This window comes from Tupaia chinensis, unplaced genomic scaffold (genome assembly GCF_000334495.1).
Source record: "Tupaia chinensis unplaced genomic scaffold, TupChi_1.0 Scaffold000566_1, whole genome shotgun sequence".
NCBI lineage: Eukaryota > Metazoa > Chordata > Mammalia > Scandentia > Tupaiidae > Tupaia > Tupaia belangeri.
Genome location: NW_006160079.1, coordinates 1,285,956 through 1,295,285, shown reverse-complemented (window position 1 = coordinate 1,295,285; position 9,330 = coordinate 1,285,956). Strand labels below are relative to the sequence as shown.

Genomic DNA, 9,330 nt, shown 5'->3' with positions numbered 1-9,330 from the left:
AGTCAAACGTGTTCCCAGATATGTATATATCAGCTGAACTTGCTATTGAAAGTAGTTAGATTGATTAAGATATTTTGTGAATTAATACAATGTGGGGGAAAAAAAGGAATGGAAAGCAACTGTAGATGCTAGAGACAGTGTGGGAAGAGGGTGGGGAATGGCAGAGGGTGAGAAATAGGGTGAAATATAAATTTAAATTTCATCTATCTATCTATATGAAGCAAGAAATGGAAAATTATTTGTTGATGATAACATGTATGGATAAGCCACTATACAGTGCATTCTGGATGGGAAATCCCATTTTGTATGCTGCAATGATAAATTAAAAATTAAAAAAAGAGGTTGGGGAGTTGTGGCTAGAGAAAAAATAACTAATTTTGGAAGTTTTCAAGGAAATGAGATTATCAATGACCTCAGAGACATGGGAAGGGACATAGTGATCCGATAATAAGTGTAGGAAATCAGGGGGTGGGTAGGAGGCTAAGGTTGTGGTTCGGGCAGTTGTACATGCTATTCTCTTACAATTAAAAAAGAGGAAAAGAAACAGGCTTCCTATCTATACTAGCCTAAATTTCAGTCTCTCTCCCACCCGTTTTGTGCTAGTACCGGAAATGTACTTAAGTCTGAAGGAGAGTTATGGTAAATTAGTTTGAGAATTTCTTCCCTCCACATTCCACATCCTCCCTCCCACAGTTTACTATTTGGGTGCTTTCCTGAATTTCCTATACGAAAATATAAACCACTTTATTTCCTACCCATGGCATACTCGATTTGTTAAAAGTAGAAAATAGGTATTCTCACCTCCCAAAAGTCACCCAGGTGTCCTGATTGGGTCAACTAACAATGGCTGTATTGTTTGACCTTGTTATTGCCAGAGGTAAACCATAGTCACTGCCACTGTGAAAGCTCAGGGATGAGGTAGGGATAAGAGAGGGGGATATGCAGGGATTTTTATTTTATTTTTTGAAGTAATTCTTACAGTAGTTAACTATACTTTTTTCTCAGACTTTGAACATTTTCAGTACTTGCCCCAAAGTTACAGCTTTGCAAGTTGTAGTGGGATTAAAAGTTGGGCCAATGAAGCTCCCCACCCCGCCCCTAGCCCCAAAGGAGCTTTAGGGTCGGTGTGGAGACAGTATTTTGTTATAGGTTTATAAAGGTTGAGGTTGAGGTGGAAAGTATCTTGGTAGGAGGATGAGGCGCGGACGATTCAGGTTTATAAAGGTTGAGGTTGAGGTGGAAAGTATCTTGGTAGGAGGATGAGGCGCGGACGATAGGCAGTGCAGGAGCGGTAGTGGAGGGAGCAGTTGGTGTGAGAGGGGCTAACCCTTTCATTCGGGAGTTTGGAAACTTAAAAGGTGCTGCAGGGGAAAGGAGGGGGCACTTTTTTTCCCAGAGGTGTTGGGCTCTGGGAACTGTGGCACTCCGAGCCAACTCCTTAAGGCGGAAAACGGACGCGTGGGATCGGTGAGGCAGAGAAAGCAGCCGCCGTCCGGAGACCGACGGAGCGATGTGCGAATCCGGGTTGATAAAAGGGAGCTTGTCTAGCGAGATCTATGGTCGCAAAGGAGCGAAGGGAGGCGAGGCGACCCGAAGAACAAGAGAAAAGGCCAAGACCGACAGCTGTTATCAGGCGTCTTTCGATGACGCGGTCGCGGTGAGATGACGCGCTGACGGGCCCTAGCTTCCACGTTTCAGATTCCGCAAAGGCCTGTGGGAGCGACCTGAGAAGGAGGGTCAAGATGGCGGAAGCGGCTGAGTCTCCAGGAGACCGGGGAACAGCATCGCCCAGGCCCTTGGTGAGCTTGGAATCTCCGACAAAAGGGACCGAGGGTGAGGCGGAGGGCCCCCTAAGGAAGTCGGGATGGGCTCGTGGCCTGAGAAAGCCGGAGCCCCTTTCGCCTGGGAGGCCCATTCTGTACCCCATACCAGAACGAGCCCTAACACTGAACCTGTTCTTGGGCTAACATCTTTCCTCCCTGCCCTCCTCTTTCCACTCCCTCTTGTGAAACTCCCATCCGCTTTCCTTTCCTGTACTCTCAGGGCTCATCCTCATTCCCTACGTAGTGTTAGATGCCGAGCTTTAGATGATTTCTTCTTAAGTATTTTCTCCACTGTCCCCTCATCCTATCGTGAATTGACTAGCCCTTGTGTTTAACAACCTTCTAGGAGTAAGGAGAAATTGTTTTCCATGGGACATTAACATTTTATTGATTATAATTTAAGTCTTGACTTGTTCAGTGACCCCAATAGGTTGGGTTTAATCCCTGACCTACCTGTCACAGTACCTTATCATCCTCCTCACCATACTCTCCTGCTCCTTCCTCTGCAATGGATACGCTTTTTATTGCAAGTACAAGCCCAAAGCATGGGCAGGCATTTAAGAACGGAGTTATATTTACCAGGACTACAATCCATCCACTCTACTGCTTGTGTGAGTTTGGGCAAATTATTTCACAGAGGGTGTTTCTTCATCTGTGAGCTGGAGATCAAAACAAAACAAAACAAACAAGCAAACAAACAAAAACATGTCAAAGGGTTTAAGGAAGACCAAATGACATAATTTATATAAAGTGTATAATACAACAAGTGCCATGATCTGAGAAATAAAATGAACATTTTGCCCTGATATCCTGCCTCTCCAACAGTGTTGTTATATAGTAGTGGCACAATAAATGGTACTTTACTTTCTCTGTTTTAAATTGGCAACTTTACATGGTGAAGAACCGAACAGGAGTGTCAAATGAACTTGATTTTAATCCTGGCTCTGCTGTTTAGTAGCTACATTTGCTCATCTCTTCATTCAGCTGATATTTACTGAGCAACCACTATGTTCCAGTCACTTTTTAGGCATTGGAAAAACAGCAGTAAAAGAGTAAATTGAACCGCGTTCTCATGGAGCATTATGACCTTAAGTAGATACAGTCTGAACCATATTTTCTTCACTTGGACATAGGTGATAGAAACTTATCACAGGATTAGTGAGAGTACTAAACGAGCTAATATACCCACAGGTAGTATCTGGCCTGACATATTTATAGGTGCTTAGCTATTTTTAATTGTAGTCTTTTACCTGAACTACACCCTCTTCTGTGAAGAAGATTCTTCAACTTATTTGGTTCTGGTCACTCATTATTCAGTATCCAATTCACTTTTATTCAACAGATGTTTATTGAACTTCCATAATTTGTAATGTACTGTGCTAGTTACTTTAGGGAATACAAAGAGCCCTTGCCTACAGTGCTTGCAGTCTAACTCATAAGAATAAATATACAATGTTAAAATAAGGCAATATATAAGAGAGTGTTTCACATAAAAGATTAGGGATTTTTTTTTTTATCTGCCAAAGGGTATGTGTATTTACCAGAGACAGAAAGAAAGAGAGGGAGAGGAAGAGGGAACCTGTTCCTGGCTTGTGCAGTGTGGTCACACTACAGTCCCTTCTCTATTTCTTCATCCTGTTGGGATTTGGGGTATGCATACACATGTGTATGGTGTGTTTTTCAAGAGTATGAAAACTTTTGGGATCAAAAGGTGGCGTGGTGGTTAAGGCACTGGGCACGCCCACATGGCAGACAGTGGTTCGAGTCCTAGACCTGGTCGCTTGCTTTCTCACTTTCCTTCTCTCTCTTTCTCTCTCCCTGTGTCTCTCTCTGGTCACATTAAAATGAAAGGATAAATAAAATTAAATAAATAATTCTTTTAAAGAGTATGAAAACTTTTTAAAAAGAAATTATTAATTTTATTCATTATTACTATGTTTTTAAAATTTGACCAGAGAGAGACAAAAAGGGAAGGAAGATGAGAAAGCAAGCCACCAGGTCAGGGACTCGAACTGAAGTTGGCCATGTGGGAGTCCACCACCTTAAGCACCATGCCACCTGGTTCCAAGAGTTTGGAAACCTTAAAGACACTCTGTGGCAGAGAAGGGAGGGGCACTTTTTTCTGGAGGTGCTAGTATCAGGCAGCAGGCACTCTGAGCCAACTCTTGAGAGTGGGAAACAGGTGTGTGGGATCAGTGGGGTAGAGAAAGCAGTATGGTCCAGAGACTGACAGAGTTACCTGAGAATCCATGCTGTCAGGATTTTGGGCATGCACACACCCCTGCCTGGCATGTTTTTCAAGCTGCCTGGCTGGGATTTGAACCATATGGTTGGCCATGTGGGATCCAGCTCTTAACCACTAGTCCAAGGGGCCAGCTCTGGATGCAGTGACTTCTGACACCAGCTACCTGGAGTTAGGTTAAACTTCACAGGTTAAGGGCACAGTCATGTGTAAGATGACTTTCACTTCAGACACCAGCCACAAGTTTAGGGATTTCCAGGACCACCCTTACTTCTTTTTTTTTTTGGGGAGAGATTTTTGCTATAGGGCGCGTGCGCTCTCCAGATAGACAGAAGAGACATAGAGACAGAAAGCGAGAAATCACCCCCCAGGGGGGATGGTCACGCTACAATCCCTTCTCCTCCATTCTCCTCTCGGGATTTTAGGCACGCACGCACACGCGCCCGGCATGAGTTTTAAGCCACTGGGTCCGGGACTTGAACCACAGTTGACTACATGGGAGTCCAGCAACATAGCCATTACGCTAACTGCTGGTTCCTGACCACCCTCACTTCTGATCAAGTGACTACGTGTAGGTTGTCCCATCAGCCCCTCAGGTTACATAAATGAATGACACAGTTCAAGAAAGCGCTATACTTGAAATTACAGTTTTATTATAGCAAAAGAAAAAACACTAAACCAGCAAATGGAGAGACGCATAGGGTGAAGTCTGATAAGGTCCCAAACAAATATTTTTCCCTTCTCTCCTGGTTCACTAGTGTGTGACAATACCTACAGTTGCCAACTAGGGAAACTCACCTATGTGTCTAGAGTTTCTATTGGAGTTTCATTATATAAACATAATTGATTGGATCATTGGCCACATCATTGAACTAAATCTCTAGTGTCCCTTCCCTCCCCAAAGTTTGGTCTATATTTTGTGACTCAAATCTCCAACTCTCTAATCAGATGTTCAGTCTTTCACATGTGGTTAACCTCCACCTTGAGTTATCTCCTGTCTAGGAGCCTAGCATGACACACCTGATAGCATAAACTATCATAGCCCATAATGAATAACAAAAATATTCTGTATTATTCAAATCATTCAGGAATATTTTAAAGTTTACTTTTATTTCTTTCTTAAAAAATTGCTGTAGGATACATATATTCATTAGAGAAATTAGGAAGAACCCTTCAGGGAGGATAACCACATTGCAGTCCTTTCTCCATTCTCTCAAGATTTGGGGCACACATGCACACATGCCTAACATGCTTTTAAGCTGTCAGGTCTGGTCCTTGTTTTTTTTTTTTTTTGGAGAGATTTTCGCTATAGGGCGCGTGCGCTCGCCAGACAGACAGAGAGAGACATAGAGACAGAAAGCGAGAAATCACCCCCCAGAGGGGATGGTCACGCCGCAATCCCTTCTCCTCCATTCTCCTCGGGATCTTGGGCACGCACGCACACGCGCCCGGCGTGAGTTTTAAGCCACCGGGTCCGGTATGCGAACCGCGGTCGACTACGTGGGAATCCAGCGACATAGCCATTACGCTAACTGCTGGTTCCCGTCAGGTCTGGTCCTTGAACTGAACCATTTAGTCAGCCATGTGAGATCCAGCCATCTTAATCTCTGTGCCACCTGCTGGCCCTGTCTGTTTTTCCTAATGTTTCTGTTCTATGGTGATCTTTCTGTCTTTGCCCTCTTGTCCCATAGTGATTCTCTAAGCTCTAGGACCTGCCCCAGCCATAGACTGCTTTTGCTCGTTACTCATTTCTTGGTAGCCAGGGAGGAGGGAATTCACTGTTGTCATTGTCCAGCCTCTCCCTTGAGTGGTCCTTGTGTCACTAGGTCTTCTGGATGGGACTTTCTCAGCGATTTTTGTCCCTTACTCGACTGAAGAAAACTAATGGTGTGACCATAGGATTCCTTTCCCTTTCCCAGGAGAAAGGAGATTTTTTCTTTTTCTTTCTGTGCTCTAGAGACAGAAGAAGCTGTCTGTCTCCAAGCAGCCAGCTTTTTTTCTCAGAATGGTAGCTGCTCCCTTGCCCTATACCTGTCTGTCTCCAAGCAGCCAGCTTTTTTTCTCAGAATGGTAGCTGCTCCCTTGCCCTACACCTGTAACACTGTCCTTCCTCTGGTCTTTCTTGTGAATAGAAGTCTGTGGAGAAGAGCCTACAAGTAGAGGTGAACTCTTGTGTTTGTTGCTTCCTTGGGTTCTGTCCCCTCCTGCTAGTCCATACTTAACCTTTGGTAATTCATTTCCAAGTTTTAGCTGAATTCTTAACCATCTGTGTGGTGCCCAGTGTTTTCTTCTTAGACTTTACTGCAGTTTAATCAGTACTCATGTCCTGAATCTTCTTGGAAACATCTGTATGGTCACCTGAGGAATTCAAGGAAAGTTATGATTTTGTAATTTATCTAGTTTTTTTTATCATTCTGGTGGGGGGAATGCTTCCCACTTTTGCATCCTAATTGGAAGTGTTACAAAAACATTTTAAATAGTTCTCTGTGTGGTTATATATTTAATTCAATATACAGTAGGTTCATTTGTTTAATTTTAAAAATTTTATATATTTTTATTTATTATTCTCATACTCTTGTTTATATTACATTAAATCACATATTACTTTACAGTATATTACATTTCTTTTTCCAGAAGGAATATGATGCATATCAGTCAATAGAAAGACATTAAAATCCCCATCATCATCAAATAGCTTTTCATTATTTTTTTCAGATTATTATTATTATTATTATTCCAATTATTTTTGTTAAACATTCAATCACTATTTATCATTTTGCTTGTAAAAAGACTTTACCCAACATGAAATACTTATCAGACCAGTCCAGTTGAGGATACTGCACACATCATTATCAACAGATAATAAACCATTTCTGTGTCTAACTAATGTCATGCCTCTCTCTATTTGTTCTCTTGCTATCCTTCTCCATACTCTTCTCTTCTCCCGCCCCGTTCCACACTGTCTTCATCATCACTAATTATTTTCACTGCTTTTATGCCCTCCAGTATTTCAATCTCTACCATAAAGTGTGGATATTCAGTATATATTAAGTGGATACATACAATATCTTTCTTTCATATCCTGACTTGCTTCCCTCAGCAATAGATCCTCCATATCTGACCACTTTCTATCGAATGCCAGGGTCTTGTTGTTTTTTATGACTGAGTAGTATTCCATAGAGTATATGTGCCACACTGTTTAAATCCATTCATCTGTTTTTGGACATTTGAGTTGGTTCCATGTCTTAGCAATCACTGCAATAGACATTGATGTGCAAGCACTTTTCCAACTGAGCATTCTCCTATCCTTTGGGTACATACCCAGAAGTGGAATTGCTGGACCAAATGGTAGTTCTATTTGTAGATCTTTAAGGAAACTCCATATTGTTCTCCACAGTGGCTGAACCAGTTTATATTCCCACCAACAATATAGGAGAGTTCCATTTTCACAACATCCCCACCAACACTTAATCACTTTTTATATTTTTAATCTTTGCCATTCTGACAGGGGTTAGGTGGTATCTCATTATAGTTTTAATCTGCACCTCCCTTATGATGAAGGATGTTGAGCATTCCCTTATATGGTTTTCACGGTTCGTATGTCTTCCTCAGAAAGATTTTTCTTCAGCTCAGTTTCCCATCTGTTAATTAGATTGATTATTTATTTATTTATTTATTTATTTATTTATTTATTTACATAAGGTGCCTGAGTTCCCTGTATATTCTGGTTATCAGTCCCTTGTCTGAGGCCTATTTTACAAAAATATTCTCCCATTTTGAGGGTTTTTGATTCACACTTGCCTTTGCTGTGTAGAAACTTCTGAGTCTGATATAATCCCACTTTTCTATTTTAGAGATTACTGCCTATGCTTTGGGTGTATTTTCTAAGAAGTCATTGCCTACTCCAGAGTTTCCCCAGCATTTTCCACCAGTAGTTTTTTAGTTTGAGGTCTTAGGTTTAGATCTTTGATCCATTTTGAGTTGATTTTTGTTAATAGTAAAAGATGGGGATTCAGTTTCATCTTTCTGCAGGTGGATACCCAGTTTTTCCAGCCCCATTTACTAAAGAGTTTTTCCTTTTCCCAATGGATTGACTGGTATACTTTGTCAAAAATCAGTTGGCTGTAAGATTTGGGGTTTATTTCTGGGGATCTCTATTCTTTTCCATTGGTCCACATGTCTGTGTTTGTGCCAATACCATGCTGTTTTGATTATCATAGCTTTATAGTATATTTTGGAATGAGGGAGTAATATGCCTCCCACTCCACTCTTCTTGCACAGGATTGCTTTGGCAGTATGAGGTCTTTTATGATTCCAGACAAATTCTATGATTGTCTTTTCTAGATCTGTGGAGAATATCTCTGGTATTTTGATTGGAATTGCATTAAATATGTAGATTAATGGGGGTAGAATTGCCATTTTGATTATGTTAATTCTTCCAACCCAGATCATGAGATGTTCTACTTTTTTATGTCCTTATCAATATCTTTTTTAAGATTTTCATAATTTTCTCTGTAAAGGTCTTTGACTTCCTTAGGTAGGATTATCCCTAGGTATCTTATACATTTTGTGGCTATGGTGAAAGGGATTCCTTTCTTCAGCTCTACTTTATTCAACTTGTTCATATGTAGAAATGCTATAGATTTTTGGATGTTGTTTTTGTATCCTGCCCCTTTATTGTATTGACTTATTACTTCAAGAAATTTTTTTCATGGAAACCTTTCGGTCTTTTAAGTATATCATCATATCATCTGCGAGTAAAATATTTTCAACTCTTCTTTGCCTATTTTAATTCTTTTTATATTGTTCTCTTTTCTGATTGCATTAGCTAAGCCTTCAGTACTATATTAAAAAGCAGTGGAGAAAGGGGGCGGCCTTGCCTAGTGTCAGTTTTTAGTGGAAAAGCTTTTAGCTTTTCTCCATTCAGTATGTTAGCTTAGGTTTTTCATAGATGGCTTTTATTGTGTTGAGAAATGACCCTTCCATACCAATCTTACTGAGGGTCTTAATCATGAAAGAATGTTGTATTTTATCAAATGCTTTATCCGCATCAATCGAAATGATCATATGGTTTTTATTTTTCTTTCTGTTAATGTGGTGTATTACATTTAAATTTCCTTTCTTTTGAATCTATAGAAATAATTTGAATGGGATAGGGATTAATTCTTCCTTAAAAGTTTTGTAGAATTCAGGGAATCAGCAGTTAGCATAATGGCTATGTCGCTGGACTCCCACGTAGTCGACCGCAGTTCGCGTCCCGGACCC

General features: G+C 40.9%; 1 protein-coding gene across 3 annotated transcripts in view; it reads left to right on the top strand.

The window, feature by feature from the left end:
* Positions 1 to 1,718: 1,718 nt before the first annotated feature.
* The window catches only part of YIPF6 (Yip1 domain family member 6), a 31,845-nt gene continuing 24,233 nt past the window's right edge, over positions 1,719 to 9,330 (top strand). For 2 of the 3 annotated variants that reach the window (XM_006157944.3, XM_027775452.1), the window contains exon 1: positions 1,719 to 1,799. In XM_006157944.3, the coding sequence (XP_006158006.1) occupies positions 1,743 to 1,799 (57 nt within the window). In that variant the 5' untranslated portion in view covers positions 1,719 to 1,742. Of the gene's footprint in view, positions 1,834 to 9,330 lie in introns of all 3 variants that reach the window. The other variant, XM_006157945.3, reaches the window with a different exon arrangement.